The following is a 13276-nucleotide window of genomic DNA, read 5'->3' on the forward strand; positions in this document are numbered from 1 at the left end:
CAGCCTGTATTATGAAGGAGAGCCCCCAATGTCCCATAACCCTGAATTGTGAAGGAGAGCCCTTAGCTCCCATCAACCTACACTGTGAAGGAGAACCATCTGCCTGTATTGTGAAGGAGAGCTCATAAGCCCTATCAGCTTGTGTTGTGAAGGCGAATCCCTAAGTCCCATCAGCTAGTTCAGTAAAGGCCTTAACATGCACCTGAGATGATACAGTAACCCGCCCTCTTTACACACATCAACCAGTATATGCAAGAGTACTCGCTCCTGATGTCACCAAGTGAAAGGCCTCCCAACCAGTCAGTTTTACTTGAGGACTTTATAAAAGACAGTGCTAGGTAGAAAGCCTCAGATGCCACTGCTGCATTCACTCCATGGAGATGATATGGTTAAGGGGCTTATCTCACTCCACCAGGTGCCCAGCCATAAGTCACAGTGCTGTAACCACCCAGTGTATGGAAGAACAATACATATATCTCACTATATTCAGGAGCTAGAACGAAGGGCACTGTGACGGTCCCATCCGTGGAGCTTGGCCAGATGCATTGGTTACACTTCACAGCACTGCGGGTCAGCTGCCTCCTGATGTCCCCCTGGAACAAAGGGATCGAGCTTCCTGAAATAAAAGAGGAAATGACGGCTTGAGGGCAGATAGTCGCTTGCAAGCAGTAACATCTTGGTTTTACTCTTGCTGCACACATTGATATTCTGAGGATTAAGTCACAGCATTCTTTATCAGACATCAGAATCACTGATGTATGATGAAACTACCCGTTCTGTTGTAGCTCATGCCGTTACAACAGTGCTGTTACAAAGCAAATGCCATTACCACCCAATTTTTAGGTCTCGCCTGCGAATGCAACGCCTGCGCTGCATCGCCTCGGCGAGATCTATTGTTGTTGCTTCTGTGTCCGGGGCCTGTTGGAGCGGGGTTGGTGTCCGCCCTGTCGGCATTAGGCCCTGGCCACCCTGCTCAGACTTGCTCGCGCTTTTCAGGAAACAATCTACCCGTCCTTGCCCCCGTTCCTGCAACCCTGTACACGCACTACTTCATGCCCTAAGAGCAGAGATACTGGAATTATACGTGCAGAATAATCCGCTAGTGGTGTGCAGAACCCCTTCAGTACTGATATCTCGCCGTCCTTTGCTGAGTTCTTGGAAGGCACAGGTTTCACTTCCAATCTGTGAGAATCGATTCATTAGCCTTCTAGGGTCGATGCAATAATTATCAAGTCTTGCGGGTCAGAACTTTCGCTTCAGATCCAACACAGCACATAGATATATCCGAAGGGATATAGTGTGCTATAATGATGATGGTGTTATAAACATTATTCTAACGTTCTCAACCGTCTGTTTTTTTGTCATCTGAAAAGGCAGTTCTTTTTTTCTTACCCATTACCGCCTGTTTTGACTTACACAACGGACGAGCCTCCGACATTCTTGTACACTGTCGCCCTGGAACACTTGCTTTTTTTGTCTGGCAGCAGCTTTGTTGTGTTCTGCACAGCAGAAAACACATCAGGTGATGGCACAAATGATTATGCGTCTCTTTAAGAAGACGGAACGGGACGTGGAAGCGAGGTATGAGGGGTGTTGGTAATTGAAAGTGTGCGCAGAGAGCAGAACTCTGACTTCACTCTTATTCTGTGTGAAGGGCTAAATGCGCCGTGATGTGCCTCAGGTCACACAGAGCATTGAAAGCATTAGGATGATCCCGACCCTGGGTTAACAGAGGGAGATTGTGCCGGGGTCATCCTGGTCTCGAGGAACCTGGACATGGTGAAGAGGTAGTGAGCTTTTACAAAAACATATCATTTTCAGTTTAGAAGAGGATGTGGCCTCAGGGCGAGGGCTGCCGACTATGGAGCTGGGGTACCAGGTTCTATCCTCGGCGTCCGCTCAGCATCCTGTGATTCTGGGCAAATCACTTAATCTCTCCCTGGCAACCAAAAAACAAGCATTTGCAATGCAATAGGTCTCGCATTTGCGCCAGTTTGAGCTATTGGCATTGTAAATGGTAATGCCTTTTATTTACATTTTAAAAACCAAAACATAAAGAAAGTCCTTGTCATTTACAATGTCAATAGCTAAAACTCATGTAAATACAAGACCTATTGCATTGCAAATGCTTGTTTACAACACACATGCTTTTACCACGCATGCATTTACAACGTATTTCATTGTAAAAGTATGAATTGTAAAGGCATATGCATGTGCATGGTAAAGGTATTACCAGTAAATATAAGTATTTTACAGGTAAGTATAAACCCATGATATATATATATATATATGTATATATATATATATGTATATATATGTGATCAAGGTTCGGACGAGCCGAAACGTTATGGCGACATTGCAATAAAATAACTCTGCATGTGGCCTTTCGTGTACCGTTGCGGCGACATTGGGATGTCATTGTGCATATTGGTGATAATATATTTAAAAATATATATTTCTACACACTCCCTGGTCACTGTCACACACTCATGTGTATTCACTCACAAACTCACTCAGATACCTATACACTCATTCACATAACATCTCATACTCTTACACATTCTGTCACAAACCCCCTCAGATACTCATGCACCCACTCACATACACATTCAGGTACTCATGCGCCCACTTACAGATTCCCTCAAAGAGTGATGCACCCATTTACAGACCCACTCAGAAACTTGTGCACCTACTTTGAGACCCACTCATAGACTCTTGCATACAGTCTCATACCCACTTACAGACTTAAACCCACTCACAGACCCACTCAGATACTCATATATCTACTTACAGACCCACTCACACACTTACGTATGCCCTTAGAGAACCACTGAGTCACTCATACACCTTCTCACAGATAAACTCTAACACTAATACACCTATTCACACACCCATACAGTCACTCACACACTCAATCACATACCCTCTAAGAGACTTATAGACTCAGTCACTCACTCACTAACTCATGCACTCAGAAACTCACATACCAACTCACAAACTCACTCATATATACATGCACCCACTCACTCACCCAGTCAAGGCTTATGCATCCCCTCATAGAGCCACCCAGATACTTATCCTCTCAGTCACGGACCCACTCAGACACTCATGCATGTACCCATTTACTCACCCACTCAGAAAGTTACGCTCTCACTGACAGACACATTGAGAGACTCTTACACCCACTCACAGATCCACTTATACACTCATACATCCACTCATGGACCCACTGACCTTTGCAGCAGTGACAGCATGCCACACTTTATCATACTCATACACTCACTCACTCATACAGCCACTCACACAACTACTTACTCACTCATACAGCTACTCATATAACCAGAACTTACCCATAAAGCAACTCATATAGCCACACACTAACTCATATAGCTACTCACACAGCTACTCACACACCTACTTATTTACCTAAACAGCTACTCACACACCAACTCACTCACCCATACAGCCTCTTAAAATAGCCTCTCACCCATACCGGCACTCACACACTCACTCCCACACCTACACAACCACTTACTTACCCATTCACACATCCATTTAAGCCCTCACACAACAACTCACTCACCTATACAACCATTTACACAGACACTTACTCTACAATACAGACACTCACACACCAACTCACTTAACCAAACACCCACTCAAACAGCCAGTCACTCACCTATTCAGCTACTTATACAGCCACTCACTTGCCCATACAGCCACTGACACACTCACTCACTCACTCACTCACTCACTCACCAATACAGTCACTCACACAGTCACTAAGTCATCCACACAACTACTCACACCAGCATATACACCCATAGAGCACTCCAACACCCACTCACCCACTCGTTATGGGTTTCTGCTTCCCACGGCCCCAGAAAGAGACAATATGTGTTGCAATTTTGGACTTAAACCATGACAGTATCTACCATATAGCATATAGCATTACGTCCTTTCAATTATTTAGAGACCTACCTAATCTTCGTATGACCTGATGCATTGGCCCATCCATTGTACATAAGGGACACAAAAGACTTCCTGAGCAAACTGAATGAAGTTACATGGGAAGATGAATTTATGTTAATCACTATGGATGTGAATTCACTCTACACCATTATTGACCACAGTCTTGGTATCAGATGCTGCCAATGCTTCCTAGAGGAAAGACTCATCCAAAACCTTCAACACACAAATATGATAGTGGAGATGATGAGATTCTGCCCCCACAACAATATTTTTATGTTCAATGGGACCATGTATTAACAGCTACTGGAGACAGCAATGGGTGCATGTTTCACCCCCAGCTTTGCTAATCTCTTTATGGGGGCATGGGAAGAAGAAATCCATAATGATCAGACCATTTCCCACATATTTGATCGAGCCATTATAATGCTTCGTTAAATTGATGATTTATTTGTCATATGGAAGGGAAGTGAGGAAAGTGCAGCTAACCTCATTGAGAAACTCACGAATAATCATTTCAACCTGAAATTGACATACACAACAACTAGACACTCTATTGAACTCCTAGATGTTTATTGGAGGTCAGTGGCAACTGACTTAACACCAAATAACACTGCAAAACCATTGCAGGAAACAGCTTGCTTCATGCTCTCAGCAGCCACCCAGATACCCTGCAATGGAGTATCCCATATGGGGAGCTGCTGAGAGCAATAAGAAACTGTATCACAGAAGAAGCATACCTTGTTGAATGTAAAAACATGATTGAGAGATTCAGGGAACGAGGTTACCCTAACTGGATCTTGAAAAGAGCCATGAATAAAGCAAAGAGAATCCCAAGAGAGAAGACACTGACCGACAAACTGAAAAACAAGGACCAGGGAGTAGAATCCAATACCCATAGAATCATTTTGATGCATAACATGGAATCCAACAAGAATTGTGATATAGAGACCAAGAACTTGAACATATTTACTAGTGACCCTGTCATAGGACACGGTTTACCTACAAATCCTATGGTTATAGGAAAGGGAGAAGTCTCAGAGACATTTTGGTCAAAAGTGACATCAAGAACAAAACCAGAGGACCACAACAACACCTTCAGGCATTCTTTCTGCGCGGCCACTGCAGGGTTTGCAAGTTCAGCTTTATTTATAAAGCATATGAAACACCCAGCATGACCAAAATTATCAGCCAATTTCTAACACGCAGTACTACCTTTGTAGTCTATGTTCTGGAATGCCCCTGCAAGCTGAGCTATGTAGGAAGCGCTACTTTTGCAGGCAAGAAAAGAATACTTGAACACTTAAGGGCCATTAACAACAAGGATATGCACTATCCGGTGGCCAGACATTTCAAGGAATACCATTTGTCGAACATTTCCCGACTTACATACTATGCAATAGAAAAGGTATAAAAGAGCACCGTTTCAGACAGAGGGAATCGTGGTGCCTTGTAGACCTTCAAACGAAAAGTCAGTGGGCCTCAACCAAGATGAGGAACTAGGAATGCATCTGCATGAAGAATAGGTTCCTAGATGCAAGAGACTCCCTAGGGGGGCTGGTTACACTTCTTCCCAAACACAGTCATGAAGAATTTGCATACTGCATGGAGTAGTTTAGTTGTAATATGTGTAGACATTACCTGTGTCAGTGTGTAGATATTACCTGGGTGCAGTTATTGATTTCCAATGTTTTTAATCATGTGATTGATATTAGGTTTTTGATTTTTCACTTTTAGGAGGAAAGGAAGGGGCCTACTCCTGGGAGGAGATGCTGACAGAGGTCACCTACCCTTTTCTTCATGATCACATCTCCGTGATATAGAGCACCATGAAGATAAGACTTCCTTATTTGTCTGACATTTTCTTTAAAAGATCTTGTTTTCATAATTTACATGATTAATTTGTTAGTATTATAGAATTTGGTTTCCCAAAGGTGAGAGTTTAACTATAGGTTTAAAAACTAGCTTCTGCTGGCCACATACACAAGGAGCATAAACATAGTAGCCGAGACACCCTTCTCAGACACAACATGTAGTGGGCAAGGGCCCTGTGACACACTACGAGTAACAGCCACTAGGCGAATAGATGGTTCCCTCATAGAAGTCCCCAGATATGTACAGTCAACAACACTTTGGTGGCACTATTCTTGTGCCCCGCCAGTATACAATGAATCCTGTCACCAGCGTGAATACATGGATCGTATTATTAAATAGAGTACTCTGCACAGAGAGACTATACAGAGCTCAATAAGAGGAAGACCCCATCCCTGTAGCTAATTATTACACAGCAAACTACAAAGGGAACCGAGACACATTCTACTTTGGTTTACACAGAATATGTGATAGTCACCTCTCGAAAATGTCTGCTATGCCCAGCCAAGTTCGCCTTGTTATCCATAAAGCACAAGTTCTACCGTAGGGATGTTTACAAAAATACACACATAACCGATAAAGATTAGGCAGGTCTCTTAATAATTGAAGGGACGTAATGCTATATGGTAGATACTGTCATGGGTTAAGTCCAAAATGACAACACATATACTGTAAATAGCTACTACAAGATGGAGGCCAATGAGGAAAGTTTCAAGATTGGTGTAACAAAAATTGTCTCTCTTCTATGTTGTATTTCCGGTATGTAATGATGTGGTTTGCCATGAATCTAATGTGTGAACAAGGAGACTTGGTTCAACGAATCGCATAACTGGTATTAAATCTCAGCTCAACAAACTGATCCCCTGAGTGAGTGCTTACTTGGTTGCTGTATGTGAGATTTCATCCAGTAAGCTTCGCTTGCATCGTGCTCCAACTACCACGGGCATGGGAGGGCGGAAGAAGCAAAGAAACTTTGGATATATACATATACATATTACCTACTGGCAGTTGCTAGTAGGTAGTTATTGTTAGGACCTTGTTTCTATTCAAAGAGCGTTTTATCTTTTGCCAATATCTTTGGCGCCGATTGACAAATCTTCACTAAATTTTGAAAACTAATGGCCTGCTCTCTTAGCTGCTGTGTTGAAAGTTTTGGGGTGATTTATCAAGCGGGCCAGAGTAAAAGAGGGGTCCCAAAACGCATGTTCTCCATGTTAATTTTTATTGGAAACTTTAGACACAGCTACAGCCCGAACCGCTGAACCTAATTACACAAAATTTGCCAAAAAGGTGCCTCTTGGTTCAGAAAGCACTCCTTTTGTTAAATGGTGTAAATCCGTTCAGTAGTTCTTGAGAAACTTAAACATCTCTCAAATATACAAATATCCCCTCAGAGGTTCCACAAACCCTCCCGATCTCGAGCCTAAAATTTGATTGGTTGCCAACAGTTCCAACCAGGAAGAGTTGGCAGCCATCTTGTGACTCGGTTGACACATGGCCCCCCCCGCAGCCAACTCCTCGGGCTATTTTAAAAAATGAAGTGTGGGTGGGCTTGAGCCTGTGGAAATGTGGATTTTCCTGATCAGTTATGTCCCCTATCTTGGACCCCAACGGTTCTATATGCATGTTACAAGTACATGTATGTTCCCTCCAGTTCCAGTTTCTAAGACGCAAACATATGTGTGTCTACCGTCGACATGTTCTCTGTCAGATCCGCCATCGATGGGCTGGATATTCGATTCCTAAGTATGAAAGGCCACCGACTTTATATGGCTAAGTTACTACATTTTTACAGTTCAGGCAAGTAGGCCCGATTCTGTCCTCAAAGCCTTTCCCTGCTCTCTGTCTCTGACAGCTTCAGCTTGAGCTCGCATCTGTATCCATGAACTTTGTCCTACTCCCTGTGCAGCTAACGGTGCCTGCCTCGGCCAGTTTTCGCCTGCCTGCCAAGAAGCTGTATTTCACCTTCGAATTATCTATTTTGCTCTCCAGCCGATGCATTCCTGTCTAGTGATTTAGGTAAACATTTCCTTTAGCTCACAAGCAAAGGACTCAGCCTTTCCGTCCTCCTGCAAGTGATTCATAGCCCTGTTGCCATGGAAAGTTTTCTGCCTCTCGCATCTCATATAGACACTTAGGCGTTTGTGCACGCACACAGTCAGTATAGACTAGATTTTGTCCGAGAGTCCTTCCTTGTGGATAACATAGTTCTCTAAACATAGGATGTTAGATATGATTTGGGATTAGGTTGACTTGACCCCCCAGACTTCTCGTCTCCACATGTAGAGCTAAATGTCAAGTCCCCTTCACCCCCTAGTTGCACGTCACTCACACGTCATACTGCTGCGCGCGCATCTATGCCAAGTATTATCTTATAGATCCACCTATGTCTGATAATCCTAACCAATCATGTTCCTTTTATTCCTTATTACGCCTAGTTTCGATTACGTACCTGTTATGTTACTTTTCTTATCAAATGTTACGCCTTCTACATTCGTTTCATTGTAATGTACTTATTATAAAAATGCATGTCTGTCAATAAAGTATTGTACTTCACTTCCTGAACCCTCGTGGTGACGGAACCTGAAGGCCGCGACTCGAGTCGGCCATTTTTGATGGAATAAAGCCCATTTAGAAAACCTCTTATACCACGGATTCTGCCTCTTGTTATTTTGAGCTATTTTACTTTATTTTAAGATTCCGTATGAAATTCAGTCCGGTAAAGAAGATTTTATTTACCACATAATGGCGCCCGAACAGGGACACTTTCTCATCTCACGCGCCGGCGGTGCGTTGCAGGCCCGGTCTCCTGCCACAGCTGGACGGACCATAAACGCGTACCAGCAGGATTTCCTGTAAGCTCCCTCCGGTCAAGCGGGGGCGACTGAGGCTGCGATCAACCCAGACGAGGCGGTGAGAAGTGCGAAGTATCCCGACCAGAGCCTAGCTGAGAGAGCAAGATCCGAGGTATACAGAGGCCCACCAGGTTTCTCGAAATCCCGATGTCCAGAGGGTCCGCTGTCCGCAGTCATCGAGTCCTGTCCATTCTCTGAGGCCTTCCGTTTCAAGGAGCTACTCGGTGAGTACCATCGCCGGGGAGGCGTGTTGACGCGCACATAGGTTGTGCCGGTCAAGACGGATTTGGGTACACAAATCCGGTCTGCACTGTTTAGCAGTGTATATGTACTGTTTAGCAGTATATCAAGTATTCCGAAGTATTCAGTTACTGTCAAGAATTCAGCGTGGTGATTAGTTAGGCAGACTGTCATCATTGTCGGTCATTGTTAAAATATTTAATGTTCAATATTTAAAGTGTTTAAATGTCTTGCATATTGTGGTATGAATGATTGTTCATTGTTCACTGTTCATTATTGTGTTTTTCGTATTAAGTAAGTTCAAGAGTAAGTATCAGATCAGTTGTCAATATGCCGCTCTTCTCGAAGTTAAGACAGATTACTACCAGAAAAGGGGTGCTTGAAGAAGCAGTTCCTATTCCTCCTAGGGACACTCCAGGGCATTTTATGTACCATAAGCATGGCTTAGATGCCATATTGTTTCTTGATCTATGGGTAGATTATACCAAGGGATTGCCGGAAAGTCAAAGGTGGCCCGTAGCGGGAACCTGGGATGCAGAGTGCATCATGAAAGTAGAGGAAGAGTTATGGAAAAGAAAGGTCAGACAGTCACAGAAAGACGCTGTTGAGTTATGGCGTAAAGAATCTCATAGACGTACAGAAAAAGCACGTAGACAAGAAGAGAGGAGTAAAGAAAGTTCAAATAAAGTTCAAGAAAATCTATTAATTGAGGAAGGTATCCGAGTGAAATCAGAACAAGTAAATAGACAAAGAAATGCTCTTATGAATGGTATGTATCCCCTTCTAGCCGAAGGACTACCTAAGGCTGCTCCAGAGATGCCAAAAGACTTGCCACCCCCATTATTTCCAATTAAGGTACATCCAAAAGGGCATCCCAGAACCGCAGAAGATGTTTTTCTTTCCTCATATCTAGACGACGCAGCTCCCGAGTATGCTAACGCCGCACCACATAGACCGTCTGGCGGAGGGGTTCAATGTCAGGATCAGGTATCTGTACCCGTGCAACAGCAAGTCCCGACGCAAGCGTCGGCAAGCACATCTGTTTCCGCATCTGTCTCCGCAGTCGATTCTACAGGGGTGTCGACGCCCATAGTTGCTGTGTCACGTTCAACGAACCCATTCACACCCGACGCCCCAGATGGGGCCACGGGAGGTGCTAGCAGTACCTTTACACCACCCAGAATAAATAAACTTGTTTTTCAAGAGTCAGCGCATTCTCGTACACCTAAATTCGTAAATGAACGTACGCTTAAAGAACTCCTTGTAAATTGTAGATATGACCCGGTGGTTGGTAAAGAGGATGAAATGGTCCTGGCATCATTACGTATCAGGCGAGCCGCAGAGTATTTAGCGAGGTTACCAGGGATGATTACGCATCTAGATAACATATATCATTTTGTTCAAACAGGACGAGATCCAGGATGTATTAACAGAGCTATGGAATTCCAGAAAGTAGAGATACAGGGGGAACTGTTACGTTTCCTCATAAACTGTGTAATCAGAAATCAAGACCGTCCGGGGGTAGACCCGAATGCAATGCTTATTCTTACAAGATGGAGTCAGAATATATCAGAAGGGAGACACGATAAGCAAAATTGTATAATAGCCATGTGCCGAAAAATCCGTAAAGAAATAGAGCGTATTCATGAAGAAAGATTGGGAACAGACGAGTTCGAGCAAGATGAAGTGTCCGAATCAGGGAATTCCGCAAGACAGTCAGAGACCATAGCCTATGTAGGCAGAGGAGGATCCTGTGATAATGCTAGATGTTTTTCTGATCCCATACACTCAGTATGCCCAAATAATAGCAGAACGTATCCGACGCCTATAATAAATCTGAAGTCTCCTGAACATTCGTTTCAAGCCGCAGATAAAATACTACGAGAACGAAGGGGTTACCACCTCCTCGATTCCATGGATGAGCAAGAATTAGCCAGATCAGCCGTTCACTGGATTGACAGTCCTGAAAAATACGGTGATGAGACCGTAGCACACACGTTTTTTAATCTCAGTACAGATGAACAACGTTTAGCTGGAATCTATATGATTCAGCAACTCCTCATATTATATAAGAGCCAACATGCTGACCCTGGTCCTTTACCTGATATATTAACGGAACTACTCACAAACAGATGGGGAGGTTCTAGTAACAAGCTAATTAAAGAGATATTAGTGTCACGTAAGCAGTATGTCCTTTTTGTAAGTCCGGATTCTCTCTCGCTGCCCCGCAGAGAAAGAGCGCCGTACTATATGGATAGACAAAATCCCTTACGAGAAGTGCACCCAATAAAAGGCGAAGACAATGAGTTTCACCGTGTATTTGTTTACACACCCATATCAAAAATGGAATTATTAGAAATGAAAAAAGTAGTACCTAGTCATGACAAAGACCCAGCGGGTTTCCACCGAGAAATTAAAGACATGTTACTGATGGGAGAGTATACCTTTCCTGATATTATGACGATATTAAAGGTGCTTTTGCCTGCTGGCATTTATGAAAAACTGAAAGAAAAAGAGTGGGAAGTGGGTGACCAAAAGATAGACTGGACAGCATTAGCAGAGGAAGAAAGGGGCCGAACTGCAGGTTCAGGGCTCGGGGATAAAGTTAAACTGTTACCAGGTTTACTAGTACAGGTACTGCCACGTTTATTAACTACAAAAAAGGAAGATTGGGGTGCAATCACAGCCTGCAAACAAAAGCAAGATGAAGACACAAGCGATTATTATGCTCGATTTGAAAAATGTTTTGGTATAAATAGCGGTATAAAAGCAAGTAGTGACTCATATCCACATCTATTTGTGACAAAATTAGTGGAAAATGCATTGCCCCCAGTGAAGAATAGAATATTGAAATTCGAGAGTACCTGGCAAAGTAACACTCCGTCGCAAATGCTACAAATGTTGCAGTATCATCACAATAGAATTAGGGATGAACAAGAACACGAGCATAGACGCATGAAAGATACAAAAATGAAAATGCTAGTTTCTCAGACAGTACCAGCAGATGGTCACAAAAAGGGTGTGACACATTCTGGTGATTCTGCAGTTCCTGTAAAAGGAACCTGCAATTACTGTAAACAACTAGGCCATTATGTACACGATTGTCCAGTCCTGAAACGTAATATAGCTACAGGCATTGCAAAGGAGAGACCACGATTAGTTAGACCAGATCAGAATGAACAAGGAGCTATGCAGCATGGACAGTCCATGCCAGTTCAGCAACAGTCCATGCCAGCCTCACAGCAACCCATACAGTTTGTGCCAGCTGCACCACCGTTGCCTGCTACTGCCACACAAACCACAACACGACAAATGTATCAGACTGCACAGTATGAATACCCTGAGTATCAGCGTTACGCATGAACCAGCCTAGAGAGGGAAGTTGACTTACCGCTTATCGAGATTCCTGTAGATCAAGAAGGACCTTATGTACATAGTGAATTATTAGGTCAAGATAGAAAATTCTTACTCGATACAGGGGCGAGTCGAACAACTATAAAACGTAGTGAAGTTCCAGGGGCACCCCTCTCAGGCTCTCAAAATGTTTCCCTTGGTTTTTCGGGAAAACCTATTGTTAATGAAGTATCACAGCCTCTACCACTTACGATAGGACCTTTGACACGAACTACAGATTTATTGCTTACTAAATCATGCCCAGAAAATCTGTTAGGAATTAAAACTCTGAAAGCACTAGGAGCCATAATATGTTGTTCTCCGGAAGGAGTAAGGTTGTTTTTGCGTGATTTTAAAGGTCACTATGTGTCTAGAGACATGGATCCCCGACTACAGACTTTACCAGTACATCTATGGGCACAAGGCCCTACGGATGTTGGCTGCATGAACATTACACCCTATCGAGTCACACTGAAAGCAGGAGTGGTACTACCACGAATGCGACAATACAAGTTACCGCATGATGCTGTAGTGGCTTTGCTGAAAATCATTGATGAGCTGATTGCCCAGGGAGTAGTTGTAGAAACAGACTCCAATGTATGTAATTCACCGATAATTCCGATTCTTAAACGAACTGATCCTACTGCCCCACCAGTGTACCGATTGGTTATTGATTTGCGTGAACTAAACAAGTGTATTGTACCACAATTCCCTGTGGTCCCTGATATATCATCATTGTTGACAGCAATTGATTCCGAAGCAACATTCTTTACTGTAATAGATCTCAAGAATGCCTTTTTCAGCGTCCCAATAGATCCGGAAAGCCAATACTTGTTCGGATTCAGTTTAAATGGGCGCAGTTTTAAATTCTCACGCGCTCCCCAAGGATTCACAGAAAGCCCCAGCATCTACAGCCAAGCACTGAAACGAGAACTTGACAGTATCCA

The 13276-nt window shown here is 43.4% G+C and overlaps 1 protein-coding gene across 1 annotated transcript in view; it reads right to left on the reverse strand.

Annotated features, from left to right (window-relative positions):
• LOC146859663 (astacin-like metalloendopeptidase) overlaps positions 1–13276 on the reverse strand; it is a 139011-nt gene that overhangs the window by 82496 nt on the left and 43239 nt on the right. Inside the window, exon 5 of the mRNA XM_085646725.1 lies at positions 482–616. Coding sequence (XP_085502851.1) covers positions 482–616 — 135 coding nt within the window. The remainder of the gene's footprint in view (positions 1–481; positions 617–13276) is intronic.

The sequence above is a fragment of the Triturus cristatus genome, chromosome 3_1 (genome assembly GCF_964204655.1).
Source record: "Triturus cristatus chromosome 3_1, aTriCri1.1, whole genome shotgun sequence".
Taxonomy (NCBI): Eukaryota; Metazoa; Chordata; class Amphibia; order Caudata; family Salamandridae; genus Triturus; species Triturus cristatus.